At 36.7% G+C, this 26,189-nt stretch overlaps 1 protein-coding gene and 1 long non-coding RNA gene across 6 annotated transcripts in view; one reads left to right on the forward strand and one right to left on the reverse strand.

Moving 5' to 3' along the window:
- The window catches only part of HMGCLL1 (3-hydroxy-3-methylglutaryl-CoA lyase like 1), an 87,726-nt gene that overhangs the window by 31,317 nt on the left and 30,220 nt on the right, over positions 1 to 26,189 (forward strand). For all 4 annotated transcript variants that reach the window (XM_064447890.1, XM_064447889.1, XM_064447887.1 and 1 more), the window contains exons 5-7: positions 1,755 to 1,903; positions 14,110 to 14,173; positions 18,627 to 18,815. In XM_064447890.1, coding sequence (XP_064303960.1) covers positions 1,755 to 1,903; positions 14,110 to 14,173; positions 18,627 to 18,815 — 402 coding nt within the window. The remainder of the gene's footprint in view (positions 1 to 1,754; positions 1,904 to 14,109; positions 14,174 to 18,626; positions 18,816 to 26,189) is intronic.
- On the reverse strand, positions 6,228 to 10,599 carry LOC135312657 (uncharacterized). Of its 2 annotated transcripts, XR_010372315.1 has the most exons (3): positions 9,993 to 10,578; positions 9,350 to 9,469; positions 6,228 to 8,606 (listed from the first exon to the last, which is right to left on the reverse strand). It is a non-coding gene; the product is annotated as an uncharacterized LOC135312657 (long non-coding RNA). The 2 variants fall into 2 exon arrangements; XR_010372314.1 differs by lacking the exon at positions 6,228 to 8,606 and having other exon boundaries at positions 9,347 to 9,469; positions 9,993 to 10,599.

Raw genomic sequence — 26,189 nt, forward strand, 5'->3', positions numbered from 1 at the left:
GACTCCTGAAGGTGTCCAACGTGGCCGAGTCAACCCCTTCCCTGGGGAGATTATTCCTGTGGGTGACTGTCCTCACTGTGAAAAATTTCCCTCTTGTGTCCAATCGGAATCTCCCCAAGAGCAATTCCATTAAAAGTCTCAGTTTTCATTGTGAAAAACAGGCAAATTCACAGAGTGATGTTAAGCTCTATATATTTGTCTTTTAATGGAAGTATTGATCAGTCTTTGCAAGCTCCTATAAATGATGCTTGTGTGTAAAAAGAAAGACAGTTCCTTCTCCTTCTTTGACTTGTTGGCCCTAGAAAAGTTTCTGAAGAGTGCCTTCATATTGGTAAGTAGTGAAGAAGAATGAGGAAAGAGTCAATTAAATGAAAGTGCTTTATAGCAATGTATTAGATTTCTTAAATTCTGCATTTCATTTTGGTAGGGTTTGAAAGTTTAAATTGTTTCAGTTCATACAAAATAAATATTCCAAATTTTAGACTCGAAGGGTTTGGAATGGTGAAAATGGAGCAGTTCAATCTTCTTGAAACGTACACACTGATAATCAAATCTTCACACTTTGTTTTCTGAAAATTTTTCAGGCTTCTGTGCTTTTGTCTTGATAGAGGACAATCTGTATTTGGAAAGCGTACTGCTTGATGGACCTTTGTGGTGTAGTCTATCGTTCAGTTTCTATACTGCATATAAAATCTCTGTTAGAATCCTGCACGTAGGCGAGTTAACTATCAATAGTCAGATTTATAGTGCCACAACTTTTTCTGCAGTGGTAGCTTGTATGAGTTGAATTAAATCTGCTATATCCCTATAGCATATTTAGTGATATGATGAAAAGAAAACAATGCAAAAATAGTTGTTTCTTCCCTCTATTTGAAAGGATATTTGTTCCTGTAACGGTTGCTGAAGCTTAGACAGTAACCTGTAGAAGCAGAGAAAAGGGAGAAGCTCCATTCTTTTTCATAGAACAAGTATTAATCGCACTGGAGAGTGAGAATTAATTAATTACCTATTCTCCTAAGCTTAAATGTTTTCTTCTCCTATCATTTGGCATTCAGCATTCTAGTTTCCCTCATGTTAGTTGATTTACTGAGTACTGAGGTACTGAGTACAAGCTCAGGCTAACTGCCCCTTCAAGTGAAGTCACCATATGTACACATTTTCTAGACTGGTATTTGCTCTGAGACTTTTTCTCAGCAGACTCTCACACATTTTCCATATTATCCATATTGACTATGACACCAAGACCAATGGAACCCTTGATCATAGAGTTGGCTCTAAGAAGGAAATCCCTGTTGGTTATTGTTGCTTCTCTAGGCACTGCAGGCACAGAGCTTTCCTAAGCACGAGAGTGACTTCCAGGCATTCATGAGGAACAGGCTTTGTACAGAGGATGGATTTCAGAGCTGTTATATGATCTTTACTGAAAAATGAATATAAGTATCAATCATTGTTGTTTTCATAGTGGGTTCATATAACTTCCTAGATCTTAATACCTTTATCATTTATCACTTTAAAAATATCTTTACCTAATTGCTAAGAAGAGGAAGGAAATATGCCATAGTGAAGGAACTCAAAGTTTCATTCGATATGGTTTTATCCTATAAATTAAAAAAAAATTGGAATGAAACTTATATTTAAGTATGGATGATATACTTACAATGTATTTTAAAATTCTAGAATGTTTTACAGAATTAAATGCTTAATAAAATCTTCTAAAATAGTATCATTCTGTTTTATTGAAATGTATTTTTCAGATTGCAGCAGGGGCTACAGAAGTCTCAGTATTTGGTGCAGCATCTGAATCTTTCAGCAAAATGAATATTAATTGTTCAATTGAAGAAAGCATAGAAAAATTTGAAGAAGTTGCTAAATCTGCAAGGAATATGAATATTCCAGTGCGTGGGTAAATATAAAGATTCTTAAGTAATACAGAGTTATTGGGGTTGTGGTTACAGGGGGTTTTTTGTACCAGTATAAAAGTATATGACCAAATTTTTACATTTTATATGAGTTGAAATAATAGTCTGTATTGTTTTTTTTTTTTAAGACTGAATATATTTAGTGATTTTGCTGTATGTTTTGTAACTGCTAATGGTGACTAGTGTCCTCTGGAAACTGAAAAAAAAGTAAGCTGTGTGGATAAAGATACCCATTTTATTATACAAATTAATTTTGCTATTTTGTGCTGCTGAGAACTCATAAGAGTGTTGCACCTTAAAAAAAAATCTGCATACTTTTATTATGGTATTAATAATATATCACTTCATACACTGTAGAATCAAGCTATAAAAGTCATCTCTTATAAGAGGTCCCTTTGTTTAAAAGGTCTCTACCACCGTTTGCCACATTTTTCTGGAACTAAATTCTAAGCTGAGAACATAACTAGCAATTTGCGTTCTCCAGGAGGATTAAGCTCAGGGATGCCTGAATTTTAGGGATGAGGGAATAGGCAGTCAATTCAGAAGAGACAGCACGTATATGGCAACAAACCTTCAGCACTGGTGAACATTTTTACACTAAACTTTTTGTTTTCTGGTTTTCTCAGATGTCTAGGCATGCCAAGCAATGTTTTCTGTTTCATATTTCTGTATTTCACCAACAAAATTCAACCAAATGGCACAATAGAGGCAACCAATGATCAAGGGGATCCTCAAAAGTTTATGCATTGTATATGTTTTTGGGTAGCTATGGGTGTCAACAAATGGACTTTGCAACTGGTCCAGAAGGTGTAAACTGCAGGTGATGAAGAAGCCCCTGTGGTGTACTCTAGATTGCTCTTGGAGTTTAAAATGTTAACTTATGTTCTGTGCACTAGTTTTCACATGTTTAAGAAAGTGGCAACCTGCTGCTTTTTTTTTTTCACAGATAGTATGTCTGAGGCATTTGTAATACGCCCGTGGCAGTTATTCTGGCACTGATACAGTGATGTGATGGAAATAACTGTTCCCTTGATAGGATTCTATAACATTCCCATACATTTATTGTCTACTACCTGATGAACTGTGTGTGGCAGGATTTTTCTGCACACAGCAGAAAAAAATGAGAAAGCAGCAGGATGGGAAGGCACGTACAGAGAGGAGGAAGTAAGAGGCAGAAAGTGGTCAAGCAGAAGCAGAGCACAAAAAAAAAATTAAGAATAAAAAGAAGGAAAACAAGTGAAGGAGGTACAAAGAGAGGGATATGAAGAACTAGGTAATGAAGCGAACAGGAAAAACAGCAGTACAGAGATGAAGAGAAAAGAGATAACTGAACCCAGAGAAAATATGATGAGATCATGTTTTGAAAGTGCTTACTTTATGCATCCAGTACAAAGATGTGTAATTTCATTTCAGTATGCAAACCTAGGCAAATTTCACGCAGCAAATGCAGGACAATTTTGTTGAGTGTGTTGTAACATATTGCATCTGGCACACAACGCTGCAACGGTGGACTGCTCAATATCAGATATGTTACAAAGTGAACAGATTTGAAGTTGTGAATGGAAATTATGTACGTTCACTCCAGCTTTTCCTTAGGCTTTCTTCCTTAGGCTTACAGCTCTAAGAAAAGTGAATCATTTGGAAGTAGGAAGCCATTGACAGAATCATTCAATTTGTGGGATTATAACTGAGTAAAGAATCCAGTTAGAGAGGATAAGTATACTGAAGAGAAACTACATTTATGTTTATGTTACAGCTATCTTCATCACAGGATGTTAGCTTGGGAACTAATTTATCCAGTGCAAATTAGAGGTTGAGGCATCAGGAGATAAGATGTTGGACTAATGTTACACTTCAACAAATCAAAACTTTCAGAAGAGGACTCTCTGGTATTTGTCCAGGGGGATCTAATATAACTCAAGCATAAAGTAGCTAAACTACTAAAAATCTGCTGAGAATCTAAATTGCAGAATGTGGAGCCTAATTTTGTAACAAAGAAAGTTAACTGAGGTAATAATTCTGAGTATCTAAACCATCCATTGAACTTGGATTTCAGTATATGAAAATACTGAAAGCTTTGAGCATGCTAATAAGTTAGAAGGTAAAAGAGAACTGGTTAATGCATTCCACTTGGACTTTGAGTGCACTTTTAAAAAAATCCCTCCAAGGAAGATTTTGAGGAGGCAAAATGGTAATTAATGAGAATTAAACTATTGCTATTGATCAGAGCCTAGCCAAATATGTTTTCAAGACAATAATTGCCAAGTATTGTGATACATTGAGTCTTGTCCCTGCACGTTCATATTTGTTCAGATGCACTCCGCATGGGTTGCAGAGTTACAGGAACCTGTAGGAAGCATTGAGACGGAATGATTGCTCAGAAATGATAAAAAAAAAAAATAGGGATTGCTTAGTGTCCATCTACCTCAGTACTTTCTTTTAAGCAGTGTACTGGCTTTTATTCTGAATGCTGAAGGCCAGAAAAATCATAGCAGGAGCATGAATGTAGAAATGCAGAATTCAGAAGGACTTTATTTTTAATGGTAGATCTCTCAGCAGTTGAACAAAGCTCTAGGAGATGGACTTAAAATTTAATTAGTTAAAAAATGAAAAAATACCCATAAAGAAGAAGCACCAGTTTTCAATGCCAAATCCAGGAAGTGAATTGATCTATTTACATTTCAGCTGCTTGTGAGGAAGCAGATTATGGAAGCAGACCATCATTTCCACTTAATTCTGGAAGACTAAACCATAATTTTCGCTGGTACTATCACGTAGCACAAGCCTACACCACTACAGAGGACTTGTTAGGACATGAGTAGTAGTACTTCATTAGTTCCCAGATATTGCAGTACATTTAAGAGCTTTGTGGAATTTTACAGTTTATTTAATGATATAAACCACAGGGCTTCTTTTCCTCAATGAAATCATCTGTGGTAAAGATAATCAGAAAGTAAAACTTAAACAGATACTTCATAGAAATACTCAGTGCAATCAAGGTGACTTTTTCCTGGAGGTAAAACAATCAAAAAAGAATTAGCTATCAAAGCCTGCAGTTTATGATCTTGATTGATGATCCCATATTTAGCTGCTACTAAAGAGGCTGGTTTTAGTGACAGATAAAATAAATGGCATTTTTGTATTGCAATTCCATGCAAAATTCTCTAAATACTGAGGCAGTCAAGGCTTTGTGGCAAGTTGTTCTTTATGCCATGTTCTATATGCTTTATATCTGATCTGTAAGTATTACATAGACAAATCAAGCAGGGGCAGAAACTGACAGATTCAGAAATCGAAATTGTTTCTGTTGAATGAGCTCAAACTCAGCATTTTGGAAACAAAAGATGGGATGTTACATAATTCATCAGTTGACATTCAGTATTTAGAATTGGTGCTCATAGTTTGACTGGTGGTTATTTAATTTCAAGGACAAGATTAATTTCAGGTTTTAGTTTTGTTGTGTGGCTTCTATTTACTGAAAATAATTCTATATTGTTTACAACTGTTGTTGTAACATGAGGCAACAAGTCTGAGCTTGTCGTCCTAAATCTGCTTATAGCTACTAGGGGGAAATAAGCAGCCTTCAGGTTATGATTTATCGTATGTGCTTTTTAAAGTACCTGCTGTAGGATAAGATGAACAACTCTGGCTGATCCATCCTTTTGGCTACAAAGGAGCTTGGGTCCTATCCTGTGCTAGTCCTCCTATAGATGGCCTATCTAAGGCATAGGCTGTAGATTATTATCTTTGATATCACAAATTAGAACAGATTAATCCCTTCCTACCTGTGCATAGGCTAAGGATTAACACCTTAACCGAAGCTGTGGACTATATGGACAAAGATTTGTACCCCGTGCACTGAGAACATTTTATTTTTAAGCACCCTTTTAGAGATTGGCTACTTTTAAAGAGCCATGGCCAAAACCTGCAGCCTTTGCTCAAGCAAGCTCCCACGACTACACGATTTTGGCTTCTAATATAAATTTTGTAAATATTTTGCTTGAATTACTTAGGTAATAAAAATATTAATATGCATAAATTGTATTTATATTAATTTCAATACAGAGATTGTTTCCTTTCTAAAGCACTATTATTGTTTAAAGTGTTATTTATTTGCAGGAAATGGATAATTTAGTGTCTTGCCCTAACTCCTTATTTGTGCAGTTGAAAAATACTTCCAAAAATAATTTTAAGGGGTTCAAATTTTATTTCCTATTTTTACTGGCAATTTAGAATTTATGTAGTGAGCATAAATCATTGGCAATCCTTGAATCTTATGAAAAATGCACTCAGAGGGTTGAAACTAAACTTCAAGCTTTTGCATGTCTTACTGTTGCTACAGCTGCACTAACATTGACTCGATCATCATCCAGAAAATTTATGTTGTCGGCTGTCACATTTAAAGTCTGTAGCACAGTACACAGTTTTCTAAATGTTTACTAAATTTGTTCAAATATTTATGAAGAATTGAAATCTTGTGTATGGTCTTAGAAGTCAGACTATTTGTTAGCGTCATGAAGGGGTTTTTATTTTTATTTTTTTGTACATGCATAAAAACTTTACAATAACATCTGGGACATGTTCTGGAAGACACTAAGCCAAATCAGTTATGAACTCAGTGGTCAGCTAATTACTACTATTCATATTTTGCATGTGAAATGACACAAAATACTCCTGGTTTTAGAATTGCATCTTTTAATGCATAATTCAGGTACCATTAAAAATATCACATCTTTTTCAGTGATTAAAAATGAAGCGTAATGGCTAGGATGGATAGAAAAACTGTGGCAAATGGTAATGGCAAGTAGTCACTTAGATTCTGTTTTAGTTTAAATGTATTTTTAATGTACATATGAAGAAAGTGTTAGGTAAATTCTGATTAAGCTAGATTCTTTCAAGTTAATGTACTCCCAGATTTAAAAAGAGACAGAAGTAAATTGCACTTAGTACAATAGAACAGTAAGGAAATAAGGATTTCATTTCCCCCTTCTCCACAAATGGTACTTCACTACTTACTTCGTGTTCTGTGACAGTGAAATAAAGTCAGACTACCTCCCTCTGAAACATTCAGTTCTGTATAGGACTGTCTTAGTCCTAATAAACCTTAACTGGGAATATAAGAGCTGAAAGGTGGTAATTTTTTCTTCTCTACTAAAAAACACTTCTCCATGGCCAGCAATTAAAAGCTGTATTTATGTCTTAGCCCTGAAAAATTTTCATGTGAAAAGCCCTTTTGAGGCCACTTGGACTATATACATGTACAAATGTGAATGTGTATGCAAATGTTTAGAGGTTCAGTGTAAGGAAAACAGATGTAAATGTTTGCTGTAAAATAACTCTAGAAGCATTTCCTTACAAAGCTGCTGCTTCATAAATTAAAGCGTATGTAATCATACGTTAATTCTAAACTGGTGTGTGTAACTCCTGTGTTTATAGTCCTATGCCTTTTAAGAATGAGCAGTATGGTGAAGTTCACAATACATAAAAGCATATTGATATGTATCAATATCTGGCTTACATCTGTGTTTGTATAGCATCCAAATACTGGTTGATACACTTGAAATATAGCAATATTTTTTGCTATGACAAATAGATACCAAACAAACAATTGCATGCAATATTACTATTACCTTTTATAGTATGTTAAAATAAAGGTTACAGGGTGCAACATATATAATTCCTTGTTCATTATAGGAAATAGTTTTACTTTGATGTTAATACACAAGGTAAGACACAAAATAATGGAAACTTAAAGAGAAAGAATTGATTTTAGTTATTTTTATCTTGTGCTAGTGATATTTGGAAAAAAAATGTGGAAGCACACATCAGTTTTGTTTAATATACTTTATAACAAGTAATTCTGGAAACTAAAAATGAAGTATGTTTTATTTATAAAGAAATATCCCAATTATCTGAAACTTCTGATTATCAAGACAATCTGATCTTTATAGTTCAGTTCATTTATATAGTTCATATATATAGTCTTTTTTTCTTTTATTACAGTTCATCATAAATACCTCAATGCAAGATATTTGGATGGCCTTTCAGTACTGTGTTTTATACACCTAATTAGAAGTACCATGAGATAAACTCCAACAATTCAGTTTGCATAAATCAATACAGCTTAAAGCTGTGTATGTTTTACAAATACAGACAGAAACTTTGAAATCATATCTTCTGTTATTCTGGAATACTTAGGGCTGGAGTACACATTTTTTTCACATTGCTTTACACCCCCATTTTTAGGCTACACTGTGTAGTTTAGCATAGTCACAGTTATATTGATAATAGGGTAATTTGTACCATTATCACTTCTTTAGATAGTAAAACCAATTTAACACCTTCATGTCACTATAAGTGAGCCTATTTTTTTTGATTATGGGAACTAGAAAATGTAGATGAACATTTAATAGACTTGGAAGCAACACATTTTAGTATGTGAATGTTGAACAAATGTACAGGGTTGCACAGTTTTAAGCCAGCTGGTCACAGTCCCCTGGAGAAGTCTGAGAAGCCGGAGACTGCTGGGATGTGGGGACTTGATACATTTCTCTCTACTGGGGACAGGTTAAGAAAAGGATGTTGGAGCTGTTGTGCTAACTCTGTCATACTGGATGATTGCACTATGTAAGAGGAGACATTTTCCTTAGGAATAACTTTATAGCAAATTTTACCCATTTTTTGTACCTGCAGATAGAAAATATTATTAGTAGGCCAGAAGAGCTGGTTGTTTTTTTTTTTTTAATTAAAAAAAAAAACAAACAACAAACCCAGAGGGATACCTCTGGGAAGTAAAAATGATCCCTGTTTATTCTTAACGGGTTGTGTAAAATCAGACTTGAAATGTTGGCATGAAATTATAAGGTTTTCTAGTATGTTACTGATTGCTCCATGGATAATTCGATATAGTTATTAAAAGTTAAGTGGTTAAGTGGCCCTTCATTATAGTAACAATTTGGTTCTGATTTTAGAGAAGTTTTATTTTCTAGAATGTAGTTCACAACTTAGCAGTGCTTTCTGGGCATTCTAAAAACAATAAATATTATTACTACAGGATGCCCTTTCAATAGCAGATATATTACTTGCAACTGATCAATAAATACATGGAGAGGTTGTTTTTTGGTGTTTGGTGTTTCTTTTTTTTTTAATCACATGTGGAAAAAAAATCCTGGCCTTATTTACACATTTTGGGCTTGGCTTGGAGATTCTATTTCTGGAAGAATCTCCTTTCCCTCTTCTCTTTTTCATATTTCTCCTCTCCTCACAGTAAAGATTGCCTGTTTTTAACAAATGGTTTCCTTTTCAGAGACAGAATATATCAACCTTAATATTATGAATTCACCAAATGATAGGCATATACATTTTAGCACGAACATCCAATAAAAACAAATACATCTGCAGTGAACATGGTAAATTATATGCGAACTTACACTATAATAATAAACAGGAAACAGCAGCATCTGAGTCTGCAACTGGCTTCTCAGGAGGCTCCGTGCTTCCAGCTGTGGTAGCAGCTGTGGATCTGGCTCTGGAACTCTTGCTGAAACAAGCTGACAAAGGGCTGATTACAAGATGGAGTTCAGTTTCTGCTTGGATTCATTTTCCTTTTAACACACTTTGGTTATGAAAAGTTTGCTCATTTACCCTGTTTGTGGTTTTATATCCTGCACTTCACAGTCATTGGGCTGGTGTGGTGATTATCACCATTCCTAGTGACCTTGATCGTGGAGACCTTATACTGTCTGTACCATTTGTGGAACACTGCGATTTGGTTTTGGCTTACTGGAAGAAATTGAAAACTCTCTTCCTCTTCCTTCTCCCTCCCCATCCCGAGAGGCTGTTCAGCATTTTTGTCCAAAATATTACACAGTAAAGTTGTTGGGGTTTATTTTTTAATTGTTTTTATATGCATAGAAGACAGTTTAGGAGAAGATGAAATGATACTCTCATGCAGTAAAATCTGACTGGGTAAACTCTGCCAGGTGAAACAAGTAGAGAACTTCTTTTTAGCACTATTTAATAAAGGGAGGAATTCTGATTTCACAGAACTTGAGTAAGCAGAAGAGCATTTACCTGTGTGTTCCTAAAGCAGCTGTATAGATACCTTCACTTATTGCAGGTCCTTCTTTCCACCTCTGGTTGCATGGGCTCCGTTCTTTGACTGCATGCTAAAGATGTAGTTAAGCTACTAAAATGTCTGGCCTTGATTCAGCAAAGATTTAAGCACATACTTAGAATTAAACACTTCCATTGCAGAGCCTGCTTTGTGAACTCCCAGATATTTGCTTCTGCTCTCATACTGTGGAGTATCTCTGGTGAATATCCTGAGACCAAGACAGTCTTTTTCATTACAAAGCCTTTTTTACTTTCAGTCCTGCCATCTTTTTAGAAAACAGCTGTATTCTCCAACTTAATTGAATCCCCAGATTAAATCCCAGTTGCCCCTGTAAATCATTGCTCAAACTCTTCCCTCTTTTTCCCTCTGCTGCTTTTCTTCACATAGGATCTTGCTTTTTCTCCTAAGGAAAAATAGATACAGTATGCTCTTCTGTCACTCTCTTTTCCCTTCCCTAATCTTTTCTCTTTCTCACTCCACTGTCAGAGCAGCAGGAGTTTCTTGTCTACTTGCCGTGTGTACCCCTTCCACTTGCCCCAGTGACCCCATGTTCTGTTCTTCCTCTTATTTCTTCCCTCCCTTATTCTCTTTCTTAACCTCTCACTGTCCTCTGGCTCTTTTCCACTGCAATATAAGCAAGCATTTGCCTCTTAAAAATTGCACCTTTGACCCTACTTGGTTCTTCATATCATATCTCATCACCTATCTCTTCATTCCTAAGCTCATTGAAGGCGCTGTTTATAATTACTGTCTGGAGACCCTCTTCTGTGATTCCCTCCTATAACTCCTACACTTTGGCTTCTGTTCCTTGCTTGCAACTGCAACAGCTCTCACCAAACTCCCTGGTGACAAGATCTCAGAAACAGTAGTCTATCCTCATTCTTCTTGACTTGTCAGTAGTTTGCTGCGGTTGACCAGACTCTTCTTTAAACTTGTGTCTTTTCTTGCTTTCTGTGGCTCCGTCTTGTTAATTTTCTTCTTTTTAAGCAGTTTTCAGCATGTTCTTCGAAGTTGTCTCCCATTTTGGAAGAGTGCGGGTGGAGGTCTTGCAGCTCTGCTTTGGTTGGATTCTCTTGTGCTTTTAATGCCTTATGGGTTATTTCATACACAAAAAAGAAAATGTAACAGCCAAACATACCTGTAGATACAGACCTTCCTTTCTCTTGGAACCTTTTTCCTTTCACTTAAGCTTATTCATTTGGAACCAGGCAAATGCAATTACAAAGCATCTCACTCAGCCTTAAGTCTAGATGTCTTGGTAAATGCACAGACCAGACACATGATTATCTTCCCTCTTTTACATAGACATGCATATTTTCTCCTTTCATATGCTAGGCTGTCTGTACCACTGCCAACTGTACGCAGCCCTTGCCCGCAACCGTTCCAGCTTGCATTACTTTTTCTACAGATGACTTAAATTGTGTCTCTTATTTTGAATAAGAATATAGCAAGACCTTGTCAGATGGAATTCTAACTTTATGTTGTCTAATAAAAATGCTTATCCTGGTATATGTTTGGACTGCTTTTTATTCTTTTACAGCCTCATTTTAAGACTTTCACTTTCTTTGTCATTGCCATCAACTGAGTCCCATTTCTATTGCTCCTGTCCTTTCTCCATGGCATCCCAGTGCTTTTTTTTTTTTGCATTGACAGTACCAAGAAATTCAATGTTGTCACCACATCTTTAGTCTTTATGCCAATTAATTAAATGAAAATATTAGATAAAATTCTGCCAAACTCATCCTTGATGAACTCTACTGTAAAATAGTTATTTCATTCTCCACACGACTTTGTTCTCTCTCTGGTAGGAAGTTCTTTACCTGTCAAATTCTTTCAGTAATCCCTATTTTCTCCAGTTTAATACTGAATATCAGATGACCAGATAGATTATATCAATTATATTTTCCTTGTTTAAAATGTCAGCCTAGTCACAATGGTGTAAGCATGCATCAAGTTCATAATCTCAAACAGATTTGTACATTGTAGTAGGCAGATTCCTCAGGTGACCACATACTTTCATACCCCAGCAGGCCAGCTGAATTTTGTGAGCTCAGGCGAGTTTCTGCTCGCTGGTGTGAACCACAGGGAGTATTCCCTTGTTCTCTAGATACCTTTTGGCCTGCTTTTACTTTTGCTTGCCCTACTGCATTCCAGATGTCATTCATGCCACATTATCACTACCAAAGGTACGTCTTCTTGATCTAACATATGTAGCCGTTGGTTACATGTAAAGATACATGTAATTAAAGGGAACATGTGCACATATGTACTATATGGTTTGCATTTACTTTGTATTTAGTACTGTTCTTGCTCACTTCATAATAAATGCTGTGGCTGATGTTGCAAAATAATTTCAGTAGAAGTCTGTGTGTTCACTAGCTTTAGGCACTGTAGTATTATGTAAAAAGCAATCGTTCGGGCCTGAATTTGTCATGCTTGGTTTCATTTAAAAAACTGTGTATGCGTAAAAAAAACGAAGGAAATTATCCTGAATTGTTTTTTGAATTATGTATCACTGAAAAAGCAGGGCAGTGTTTAACTGTTCACAGTAGCTACTTTTTTTTATCTTTAATTTCGATAAGAAAATTTAGAATTTTGAAACTTAAACAGTGACATCTAAATTGGGGGTGATATTTAATGAAGCCTATGGCCAAGTTTCAAAAACCTGTTTTTCATAATGACATACAGATAATTGAAATCATGCCTAGTAGGCATCTGGACTAAAATTATGAGCAGGATGTAATGGACCCAAGCACTTTTGTGGAAACAAAATCCATTTCCATTTCTTTGTCAGGGCTAATCAAGTTCTTTTTAGGCTCAAGGTTTGCTTCTTTCTTACTGCTAGTTCCAGGGTGCCAACAGCATACCTTCATATAAGGGATGGAGTGTGCTCTACATGTTAAAATGTTGACCTTTTTTTCACAATTTGCTTTTGCCTGTTACCCATCCTAATTTCACATTCTATCAGTTTCTCCTTCAGCTGCAAAGAAACAATACATCCTTTACCCTATGGACCTTGACTACCTACAAACTGGCATCTGTTCAATCCCATTTGCATTATACAGTGTATAATTTTACATTATATCCTTCAGTGTTGAGGGAAAGGGAAAGATGGGGGATCAGTGAAGGCTCTTGTCCTTCTATTAAGCAGTTGAGCAGTCTCCCACTGGGACTAGGGCTCTGCCTGCCTCTGAATCTCTTGTAAATCCCTCTACAGCCACACTTATTTCAATTTTTAATGGCTGTTTCTTGTTAGTTTAATCCTGTTCCTAATCAATTTAAGATAAACAATTAGAAGTTTAATTGGAATTTCATGGGTCTTAATTGTCATTAAAGAAAGAAATTTAAACAAAATTCTATGCTAACACAACATTAAGACTGAGCAGTGGAAGCTTGGTTGTAGCTTTCAGTTTTTGTTCTTTGTGGGGCCAATAGCTGCTGAGAGGCACAGTCTGGTTTCTTCATTTTCTTCTTTTCCCAAGGCCTACCTAAACTACAGCTTGCAATGGAGCTATAATTCTTCCTGGGCGCTGGGACAGAAACACTAACAGAGAGACAGAGGGTGAAAGCTACCCCATTGACCACAATTCTAATGACTTAGGAGATGGTGGGTTGTTATAAGAAGTCACTTGTGTGCATGCTACCCTGATCTCTATGATCCGGGTAGCTGGCACAAGGAAGAAAATTATGTCTTCCTTTGAATACCTTGTGTGGGTCAAGCAAGGCGAAACTTGAGCTGGTTCTTACAACTTCTTCAGAAGGATACACCAAGAGAAATGAAAGACTCGTGCAGCAGTGTTAGCTTCACTGCATTGCCAGCCCTTTAGAACTTGCGACATGCACTGAGCATAAATAAAGCTATAAATCTCTGTTCTGTGATTTCAAAATGAAATTAATAAACCTGGCTATTTTCATCTGATGTAATGTTAACTTTTCATTCAAATATTTATTCTCCATTGACTGGCTTAAATATTCAAAATAATATTTAACCTTTTTTTTTTAATGTAACATGGATGGATACAGATATGCATATATATAAAACAGAAGTGTCTTTGTGTGTTCTTTTTATTGTAGGTATGTGTCCTGTGCATTGGGATGCCCATATGAAGGAAACATCATACCAGCTAAAGTGGCAGAAGTAAGAGTGAACTTCTGGCTTGCCTTATTAATGCATCAGAAATACATTTTAAAATATCTATAAGCAAGGTTCTCTAGTTAAATCCTTAAAAGGTCTTTAATGGATAAAATTTAAGGAAAACAAAACCAAAACATAGCTAATACTAAAACTGGGCGCATAACCTCACTCAACCATCTGCGGTCAAATCTAAGGAAAATAGTATGTTTTGATTGTTATCAGTCATGAGGAAAGTTATGAGTATGTGCTATTTCCTCCAACAAGAAGGTAAGGAAATGCTTAAGGAAATAGAATCAAGCACATATGTCAGTGGACCATGTTATATGAGATGATTTCCAGCACAACCTCTTGCAAAGAGTTTCTGCTTTTAAATCCATTTTATGCTGGCATAAGCATACTGCAATCTCAGCCGCTAGAACCACTGCTACAACACTGTGCTGCTGGACAATATCATGTGATTGACACATGAACCAAAACTCATCCCCAACATGATTTCCTACTACTTGCTCTACTGCTGTGGTGGAATAAGCTGCACCTTCCCTCCCTGACCCCTTTTCCATTTAGATAAAGGAGAAGGAAGATGATGTCTTAGCCCAGCTTTTTTTTTCTAGCAGAGAAAAAGATGAGGGAAACACAAGTGTTAAATTTTGCAGGAAGGCAAAGAGGACATGAAAGCTGAAATGGACAGTAGAGAAGAAGGTGGAGAGAATTCAAGAGGCACAAGGCAGAACATGCCAGCCTTCCTCCTGGAGAAAGACTTGTCTTCTCTGTTACACTTAATCACCTACTTTTGGTGATTTAGCAGAATCTGCAAAGCACTTTTTTTTTTCCTTTGTAGTACTAGCAGCTAGTCAACATTTGTCTGATAGATTGTGTTCTCTGTGTGTGGCTTTCAGGTCCTGTTCTCCTGCGTCTTCTTCTAGTATACATTCCAGATGGAACTTGTGATAACATGTCTCCCACAGCAGCCACATATACTCGCACTCTTTGAAAAAATAGCTAAATTGGGAGGTACTCAGTATCTCGAGATTAATTGGGTTTAATATGAAGTGAAAGTTAGAAGTGACACAGCTTTAGTTAGAGCGGTGATGACAGATTCAGCTGTGCTGTTGGTAAATTGCTTACTGCAATATCATGTTCCCCAACAGGCTTCTTTCCATGTGTTGCCTTTTTTTAAACTACTTTCCTTGCACAGAAGAGCTCCTTTTCAGTTTGCCAGTGGGAGTGCTACTTAATGTTCCAAACATGCAAACTTTTACTCACACAGACATTTTATTTTCCATCTTCATCCTGATAAGTGTCTTGTGTACCTCTACACCATTGTGTATGGGTTTAAGAATAAAAGCTGCTTCATTAAAGTGGTAGAGGCCCTGATTCAGTGAGCACCGATGTTTGTATAGAAGCATCTGATTAGCTCTTAATGGATTTTACATAAACACATGCACTCATCCTTTGCTGAATCAGAATTAACAAAATTTCTGGCCGTGTTGCTAAACCCTTTCAGAGAGCTGCCTCTCTGCTCGTCCTCTTTCTCAGGATGGGAGTGTGTGCCTCCCTTGACTGTGCATTGCAATCAGCAGCTATGATTGAAAGGTTTAGACTGTCTGCAATGACAATGACCGATTTTTTTTTTAAGCAAAAGATATTTTAACTGAAGCAAAACCAATTAGGAGAGGTGGCTCGTTAACCAGAGCACGTGTATTTCTGGCTTACTAGGTACGTAACTGTTTTACGCAGTTATCTAGTGAGTGCAAACTTCAGATGCCTTCAGATTTCTAGAATCCATCTGGTACATCCCTATGGTTCTTTATTTTTTTTAAAAAATCTGTTAAAAGAAACGGCATAGTCCTTTTTTATCACTCTGCTTTTTCATGAAATGGAGTCACTGTTTAACCATTTACCATGCTGTGGTTTGTGAATTTCACCCTTAGGCAAATAAGGCTTGAAAATTGTTGGAAGCACCGTGTAATAACCTTGAAGCTAGTTGTGTTATCCATTGTCTTCCAGCCATATACTTGGCTGTTTTTATCTTTCTGCCTGCTTCTTTCTCTCCTTAGCTTCCTCTTAACCTAGAGCAGTGAATTCACAGAAGTATCATCCAGGATACAGGCTGATCGGGCTACAGAAAATGTGCCTATTCTTATTTGAATGTTGTTGGATTATTACAAAGTTTCCTTTACAACACAAAGACTGCAGTGTGTTTTTATGTTATTTGCTTAAAATCAGCTGTTGCTCAATTATGACCTTCTATATTCAGTTTAATAGTATAGTTTTAAATATTATTTCCAGCAGTAGGATTGTTCACATACCTAAGGGGTTGCAGTGTTGGGTCACCAACTCGCATTTTGATCAATGCTTGGTGTCAGGGCAGTGCTCCCAAGGGGAGTAGCACAAGACTCATGCATAGTAAAACTGCTCAGTGGTGCAGAACAGAACCCTGTTCAATCAACAAAGCTGCAAGCTCATAATCACATTCTGATTACATTGGCAAAACAGTGTGTTCTCCTCTCCCCCACCCTCCTCCCAAAAATCCACATTGAAAACTTACAAAACGATAACTAATGGGCTGCCTCCTACTATGGTAGGATGGAAAATCCAATATGAAAAACTCCCCGTTCAGCTTCTAAGCATGCACATTCTTCTTGAAATTAAATATAGGTCTCTTCTTAAGGGTCACTTTAAGGTTAGGTCGTGACAAATTGGTGATGATGCTTAGCTTGTTAGCAGAGTTTCCCCCTCTCTTCTTTTGTCTTTCAGAACTTGATTTTCAGAAGCTGAAAGACCTAAGGACTGAGCATGGGAAAAAACTGAATGTAGCATGATTTCTAGCAGTTTACGTAGTCTTTTTGTCATCATTAAAATGCTCATCTAGCAAAACTTTGAATCATGAATGAAAAGGAACATGAGACAAAAATGCAGTCTGCTTCTTTTACCCCGATGTTAAACAAAAGTAGAAGTTTGGGGATTAACTAGGAGTAATCTACCACTAACTGCAGACAGTCTTTTTTTTTCTTACAACAGTAGTCCAGTGAAAACACCTGCCCTGTGTTGATGATATAAAAATGTGCTGCAAGATAGAATCTTTTTTGCAAGCTGGTGAATGTCCCTTTTGTAGAGTGTATATTGAATTTATGTTGATACGAACCAGGGCTCTTTTACTTTAAAGCACAAAGATTTTAATACCTTTGCAATAGTCATAGCACTTCCAAGCTTTAAGCAGAACAATTCAGACTACTTGAAGTTCTTTTTCAGCTGTTCTTTGAATTAAGTGAATAACAATATTAATCCAGCACTTCCGAGACTGCTGGTGCAGCACTTTGTCAGCTTCCTCAGACATATTCACAGCAATCCCACTGATGAAGTCCTGGAATTGCTTTAACAGCAGAGTGCAGTGCAGCTGAAGATGTCTTGGAAAAGGGTCATATTTTTAAATTTCTAAACAGTTAATTTCCAGATTGGGATTCTGTTCCGGTGGAATGGCCTTTCACGATTCCTTATACACAGTGGGCTAAAGGGGGCAAACATACTCAGCAACTGAAAATAAGGTGAAACTCTTTCCAAATAAATTGAACAAAACTAAGATGGAAAGATCCTATGTTAAATTTCTAAAGCAATATTTTTGGTGCAAACATAACTGTACTTCTGAGTGTATGTCTCTCTCCATACAAACATTACGAAGCCAGACCTCAAATCTCTTGCTCCTACAAAGAACTCCTCAAAGACGTAATTCCAGAAACATTTAGGGCTCTACTTACATAAGTAAGAACTATTTGTATAGGGTTTTGTTTTGTATTAAGAAAAGTTTTAAATCTTAAGGATTAGAATATTAAGTAAGTTACAGTTTTGCTTTGTTAGTCTTTTAATGTTTGATTTCGTGAAAAGCAAGCAAAATTAATATTAACTACAACATGTTAAAACTTCAGTTTTCATTGATGTTTTCAGTGCCAAGAGAAAGCAAAATCAGGCTCCTTGTTAATTATTTATTGTCTTAGTTCAGCCATGTGCTTGGCTCCGTGTAATAAGCAAACAAAAGGGCAGGTCTTTACCCTGTACAACTTGTAAGCTGGAAAGTACACGGAGAAAACCAAACAGCTGGGAAATCCCCAGAGACAGGAAAATGTTGGGAAAGAGCTTGACAGAAACTTAATTCACAGTGTAAAATCTTGCTTATTTGGATTCGGTGGGAGAGTCAAAAAGCAAGTTTTTGACAGATTTGGTTTTGTTGGTTATTCCATGTACAGAAGCAGAACTATATATTTAAAATAAGAGGATCTATGGGATGTTATGCTTGGGTGACAATTTTCAAGAATGAATAGAGGGATTCTGATATTTATGTCAATCTTGGTGGGTCAAAACCTGAAACCTATATAGAAGTGTGTCCTTTTAAATGTCTGTTCTTGACCCTATTTTATGTTCTTTCATCTTGACCTTTTCATGTTTCTCTGTTTTTAATCAGGTATCTAAGCGGCTGTACAGTATGGGGTGTTATGAAATCTCTCTGGGGGACACAATTGGTGTGGGGACCCCTGGAAGCATGAAAAGAATGTTGGAAGCTGTTATGAAAGAAATTCCTCTGAGTGCTCTTGCTGTTCACTGTCATGACACGTATGGCCAGGCGTTAGCCAATATCCTCACAGCCATTCAGGTAACTCAGGTTCTCATTTTATAGATATGATAGTAATATTCGTAGTTTAATTAAAATGCACAATTTTAATAAATTCCAGCCTTAAAGAAATTACTAAAAGAAGAAAGAGGAGCTCCCTAACCTTCAGAAAGTATTGTTCACATCGAATTGCTTACAGGTATTACTACTGTTGCTTTTGCAAGAAAATTTCAATTCTTACCTACTTACTACCTTCAGTTCCATACAAAATCACTAAGAAACAGTGGTCATTATCATATTCCATTGGTTTTGGGTGAACAAGGGAGATAAAATATATTTTCTTCTGATGTCTCAGATTCCACTTTTCTTAGGAACATCTGTATGTTCATTGTTTGTTAAACTAAATTTTCTGTTTTACGCAGGTGTCTAAATATAAAATAGAATAATGCATAATTACATCTTGATTTGAGGTGGATACATGTAAATTATTGGCAACTATGCACACAGAGTGGTCTAGATAATTTTATCACTGTTAACGTGCTTTCAGTATGCTTTTTTGTTTATCAGTTATACTTTCCAAGTAAGATTAGCAACAACTTTATATCCTATTTAATCTTCTTTCCAATCTGTGGCTAAATAATCAGAAATAATTGATTTCCATAAGATGTATTTTTCCCTTTGTGTTTATATATTTTTAAGAATAGGATGCAATACAAGAAACAAACTACAAGTTCTAACGTAGTTTTCATAAAGATATAATCTTGAAAACTATCTTAATGTGTACATACATTCCTAAGGAGACCTATTTTTACTAAATGTTACAGAATCAAAAGCTCGTTATAAACTGGAGGACTTTATTGTTCTGTTTTATACTTAATGGCATCTTTTCCTTCTGTGCAATTCAGGCAGCCATTTTTAAGGTCAACTTTCCTTTGTCCTGACTTGTTATTTTGGCAGAGCACAGGTTATGTTGTTTAGAAATAACAGCAGTGTGTTAATGGTATTAGTGATATAAACAAGAAGGAACAAGAAGGAAGTGTTTCAGTATGGGAATCTCTGCAGGTATTTGATTAAACACTGAATGACAAAATCTGGTAAAAAAGGTGCTAACTTTTACAGTGCTCGCTGTTGACCCCTACTCGCTTTTACTGTTGCAAGTGTGTGTGTGTGTGTACCGTGGGATAAATAAATCGCTAATTTCACAGTTAGCTTCACTTGCAGATGTAATAGCTAGAAGCATGAAAACCACTGAGCATGGGAGTTCGCCATAAAAATACTTGACGCATTGTTTTTCAAATTCTTCCTTAAAATGATTGCTGTCATGGTGCCTACTAAACTCTGAATGATGGCTATGCCTTGTTAACCCCAGTATTAGTTGTAAGCAATTCTTGTTTCAGGTTTACCTCCTGCTCCTATCTTTTTATTTATTTCTTAAATCAACTGTGTAAGAGTTAAAGGGGGAAAAAGCTCTTAGGTACCTAATGTGCAGTTCAGGCTAATTAACATGTAAATTCAAGAGAGCAGTAGACCCAAACATAAAATCCCTGTGCAGTCTTTTCAGATTTCTGGGAAACCAGGGGTCCCTGACACCCACCAGAAAACTTCCCTATGTAACTCAAGTTCTGCTACACTGCATGTCTAAAGATGCAGTGTTTTTGGCTGAGCTGAACTTGTCATAGATTTTGCCAAAAGTCCTTGATGAAGCAGGCATTACACAGTCTCTCTGACTGGCTTTGTGCAAGCAGCAACTTGGCTTGCTCTAAAGGTAGGTCCCCAGGCTCTTGGATCCTCAAATGGGGCCAGTACGTCACAACATCCTCTCCTGTCTCTGGTCAAAGAAATGAGGCAGCTAGCAGTGCGTTATAACTAAGCAATACTATTTCTAAAACAAGGCAGCTTTTACAGGTCAGCCGGATGGTAAAATGCCAAAGCCAGTGGATCAGAGTGCCTGGGTCACTTACAGCCCCTGCTGTCAGGCTTGCCTGTGTGTTCTTCTCTGCCAAAGAAACATGAATGGCAGCGCTAGAGTAAAACCCCTTGTCTTCAGCTCAGCAGTTTGTTTCATAGACCAGACGCTCCACAGACGCAATTCCCTACCCTTCCTTCTTTAGGCGTCTGTGCGAGCGACACTGTTTCTTCAGGAGATGATGATTGAGGGGTTATAGAAATAATGGGCTACAGTTATTGTTAGAAAACAATTTTCAAGAACATTCAGCAGGCAAATTACACTCTTCCTAAGGTGTTGTAGGCTACAACCTCAGGCTGAGTACTATTGTACTGTATATTGTATTTCCTAAGAATTAATGAATGACAGCTGGAAAGCCACAAATCACTCTACACTAATTCAGGCATTGCTTCGATCAGAGATCTCCTAGGAGTGGAAAGAGGTGCTGGTGATTCAGTAAGTGATTTTTTTATACAGATCGCATTGTTCCAGACAGGATTATACTACCCAGAATATTTTCTTTTGTTTGGGGCTGATCCAAAGTCATCTAGAACTGACAGGCTGTATCTGTATAAGAAATTAGCAGGGAAATAGTCTTGTAATTTTAGTATTCAGTTTTATGTGTGTTGTTTTAGCAAAAGGATAGGTAGTGAAAGATGGGGGAGAGATTAGCCAACTTTTAAAGGATAAGTAATTTTTTAACTTGTTGAAGTGAATAATATAGATAGAAAGCATTGCCTAGCAAAAGGAAAGTCACTTTCTTTTATGAAGAGGGTCTCTGTAAAAATGTGAGCAACATGAAGTGATGCTTCAGAATAAAACAGTAAACATTTAAAGTAGAAACATGACTGGCTCTTGGTTAAATGATTTAATATTGAAGTATCATCATATATAATTTACAAAAGAGACAAGTTCAGAAGATGGGAAGTGATGTGGCGGTTTAGTTAGAGGTTGTGGTATTTTGAGTAAAATTACATATGTGGGTTAGCTAATGTGACAAACACAAAAGTAGCTAAAAGAAGTAGTAAAACATTTATAGGAAATTGTTACAGACCTCCAAGGAAGGGTAAAAAGATGGATCAGGAAACTTCTGTGCTGGAGAGGCCCCAATAAGGGAGACCATTGATCTGGGGAGATTTGAATTACCTTGACAATTGACTCCCATAGCGTGTACAAATGGGTAAGAAGGGGGAAGTTTTTTAATCAAAGTGATAGAGAACTCTTTTCTTGCATACCTTGTGTAGTTGCCAGAAATAGCCTCGTCTGTTTTCATAGCACATATTTGAACATGAGAAATAATATGTGAAGAGGAGTTTTGGCCAGCAGTGATACCTCAATGAATGAAACAATCAAATAGTAATCCTATAGAACTTTATCAAATTCAAATCGCTCTTGTAATTCATTAATATAAAATGATCCCTACACTACTGGGATCAAATCCTAACTTCAAGAAAATAAAATAAAACTCCTGTGACTTAGAAGGAGCAAAGATTTTTGCCACCTTGTGTAATCATTTCCACCTTATTGGGCACAATGAGATGAATGAGATTGATGTTTTGCCAAATGAAATTACTATTTATTAGTGCTTTGTTTTTCCAGAAAACAGGATTTTTGAAATAAAATCCATGCTTTGATACCAGAAATAGATTTTAGCAAGCCTCTATTTAAACTCTTAAGGTTCAGACTGCAAAATCAAAATTTGTGAATACAGGTTTTCATTACAAGCATTATAATATAACCCCTTACAGAGAGTTCAAAATATTTAATAAAATCTCATTAATGTCTTTAAGATCCTTGAATTCCAAAGATTAAATAGATTTTCTTTTTTTTTTTTTTTTTCCAAAAATCCAAATAGAAATGTCTGGCTGCTGAACTCTTCCCTTCATCACTTAAATAAATAGATTCGAGCCCCTTTGGTGCATGCTGGACAGACTAACTTACTTGCATATTTTTGTGGCTCCAGTTTAATTATGTAGTAAGGACTGCATTCACACAAAGGCAGTCAGTGTTGATATGGCTAAGTTTTAAGTGCCAGAACCAGGAGAGGAATCTGAACATAGATGCGGAAGTTCATGGTTGATTAGTTCACAAGGATCATTGTGTTACAGGAGTAGAGTTCACAACAGCCAGCAAGCTGAAATGGGACAGCCTACGTTAAGCAACTGAGAAAAGTTTGTGTTTAAAATTCCCCTTTTCCATGATTCTTATGAGCTTACATGTGAAACCTTAGGCAAGATGAATTTTCCACACAAAACCGTCTCCTAGATATAAGTACCTAGCTTGTCCTTTTTTTTCAAACATGGGGTTTGATATTTGTGGCTGTTGAGCTTGCTTGCAGTTGAGGGCTGTAAGACCCCTTTCAGCTGGTGGTTAGAGGCCAGCTAAGACCTCTTGTCCAGGAGCTGCTTGCTGCTAAGGAGCCTCAGTGGGGGCTCCCCCTTCTTCGCTTGGGGATGGCTTTAAACCTGAAACTCTTGTCCTTGGCCCCTGCCTGAACTACCTTGCAGCAGCATTGCAATTACGCTTGCTCCTAGTCTTGTACCGCCCTGATTCTCACTGTCATCCTCACCCACTGGCTTACTGACTTACTAGCTTAACCTCAGATCTGGCTCATCACTAGGGACCTGCTGGATAATCACTGGATGGTGACTGATCTTGTTACTGTCTCTAGACCTGATCCTGACTTTGAATTGCTGGCTTGGCTTCCTGGCTCCTTTTTGGTGAGGTTGCTGCTGCTGCCTGCCTAGCTGTGACTCTTGGCTCCTCGCTTGTCTTCCTTTAATAGAGCAGTCTGCCTGAGACAGTCAGGTACTTAGCGGAGGGACTAGTAACCAATATTGTGAGCTTTAAGGATGGCTGTGAATGGCAGGTAGTGGAGTTGGTGCTGAGCTGGGAGATACAGCAGTTGTGAGTTAGCAGGTCTCATGTACTTTGACCTTGGAGCTGAGCAGGAGGCTTTGTCTTGCAGAGAGGCAAGATATTGCCACTCAGTTAAAATCAGAAAGCATTTACTGGTGTCTGGGTATACATAAAGCCCTAAAGGTTCTATACTGGCAACTCTGCTGGGGAAAAAAAAAAAAAAAGAGTCCAAAAAGTCAGCCTGAAAAATTGTTGCCTGTGTCTGAGCGGTGTCATGAACTGCAACACTTATTTTAGGTGCCAGACTACTTTCTTTACCAATCTTCTCCTGAGTTTTTAGGCCTGTATTTCTGTGACTAACCAATCTAAAAGAATATATCCATAATGATGGATTTCCAAATAAATACAGAATCTGTAAGAATATTTATGTACTAGAAAATTCACTTAGCATTTTTATCCTGCAGCCAATTATTTCACCTTTGTTTTGTCCAACTTCAGTAGATGTCTACAGGGCTCATGCTAGCTTATCCCAGAGAATGACTAGTATGTACAGCTAGAAGCTATGCGAGTTAGAGTAGCTGAATAGAATAGAACAGTGATAAAAAGGAATAATGGTAAAATGGCATGACAGTATGGATAGAAATGGTGGGAGGTCAAACTGGAAGAAAGCAAATACATGTGTATACTAGTTACATATATATTGTTCTAGGGTTTCTGGTGGTGATTTGTTACCTTTTTACCGAGTTATGCATATAAGCATGCATATAATCACAGTTTAATCTCTTGATTTAAAACAAAGCAACAGGATAATTTTTGAAATACAATTTTATGAAACTTAAAGCTGTAAAAACTCATAAGCACATTTCACTTTTGTTTAGTTTTCATGAGCTTTATGTCCTGTTTTCTTCTTTAGATTTCATTTCCAAAGAGATACAAAATTAAAACCAGCAGGTTTTCCTAGATTTGTGTTGAAATTCTCCCTTTTTCATAACTTTAATGCAAAGCCATAGCTGGACTGTGATCTTTTGGATGGTTGCTTGGACAGGGTCACAAAATTAAGAGATTTTAAAGCTAGATGAGCTTTGTTGCAAAATGCTGTATTAGAGAGAGCAATGAGGACATAAGTAAAAATTAAACAATAAAACTAAAAACTCTTGGTACCCTGATTTTCTAAGTATGAAATAGCAATCAAAAAAATCCACAGCATGCTGGGTAACAAAACAAAGACTTTAAAAGATAACAAAGAAAGCAGGATTAAATTAAAGCATCATTAATTCAGGCATGCACATTTATTTATGTGCTGCTTTAAATGGTCCATTTTGGAGGGTCAAAATTCAGGACTGCTTTTTATCTGCCTACGGTCTAGGTTTAACTGACATCTGAATTCCTTCACTTTCTCCCTGTAAAACAGAGAACAAAGGGTATGCACCAGCCTTGAATCAAGATTTAAAATCTTCTGTCCTGTCTCCCAGCTTTGTCTACCATTGACTCCTATGCCTTATGTTCATCACTGGTAGTTCGGCTTCCTCCTAATGACCATGGGCTACACTAGTGGTAGGACTGTAAAATTGTTTATACATCTACGTCTCTCAACTCCTGCCTAACTCATTAGCAACCTAAAATTGGACACTAAAGATGCTATTGAGAAAGAAGGGGGGGGAAAATACATCTAATAATTCTTTATTTGTAAGAAATGCTTTATTTTTAATTCCCTGCAAAGCACAATCATTCAGAGCTGTAGTGTAGTAGAATAAATTGACATTTCTGTTATAGGGTAGGGAAGACAGATAAGCAACCATGAAAAAGTGTGAAGCTTTGCATATAGTCATTGTGCTAGACTTGAGCTAGGAATTTCTCACAGAAGAGTGAATATGAACTTCCTAGCTGAGGAAGGCAGTCTAGCCACATTTGTCTGTTGCTAGAGATAAAAAATACTGGGTTTGGAGAGTTATGTAGTAATTGAGGAAATGAACTTGAATGTAGTGGGCTGCCAAAGTTCTTGCTTGAATAATGCATTAAATACCACTAGGACTTAGTTTTATTATCTGCAGTGTGCTGAGGTACCCACTGCCTGGCAACGAAATTATTTACATCTAAACTAATTTTTAACAGAACAAAACCAGTTATGACACGTTAGTTAAAATTCCAACACTGTACTATAGACAGTTTTTTTGAGGCCAATAGAGAGGTATTGTATGGAGTTAATGAAGTACAGGAGGCAGGAACCATAATATCTTGGGTTGTCTTTTCCTGATTCAACATGTCATTGTGCACATCACTTTGATTCAATTTTTTATTTGTAAAACAGGAATAAGGCTCATCTCTTAGTTTGTGAAGTGCTAAAAGAATGTACAGAGGAAGAGCATTGGACAAGTACAAATTATTTTCATGAAGTCTAGATTTAACATTTATTTTTAAAATTGAAGTTTAGAAAATAATAGATTTTAAGTTTGGTATAATTTTGACATTAAAAAACCTAAGGTATACGAGTGGGCAACTGATCAACATACATACAAACCTAATCAAATTATCTGAGTTCCGTAACAATTTTTTTCTTTTCCCTGCACAGCCTGGCACTCTGAAGAATTTATGTAGCAGAATGTGAGGGTAGG

This window comes from Phalacrocorax carbo, chromosome 3 (genome assembly GCF_963921805.1).
Source record: "Phalacrocorax carbo chromosome 3, bPhaCar2.1, whole genome shotgun sequence".
NCBI lineage: Eukaryota > Metazoa > Chordata > Aves > Suliformes > Phalacrocoracidae > Phalacrocorax > Phalacrocorax carbo.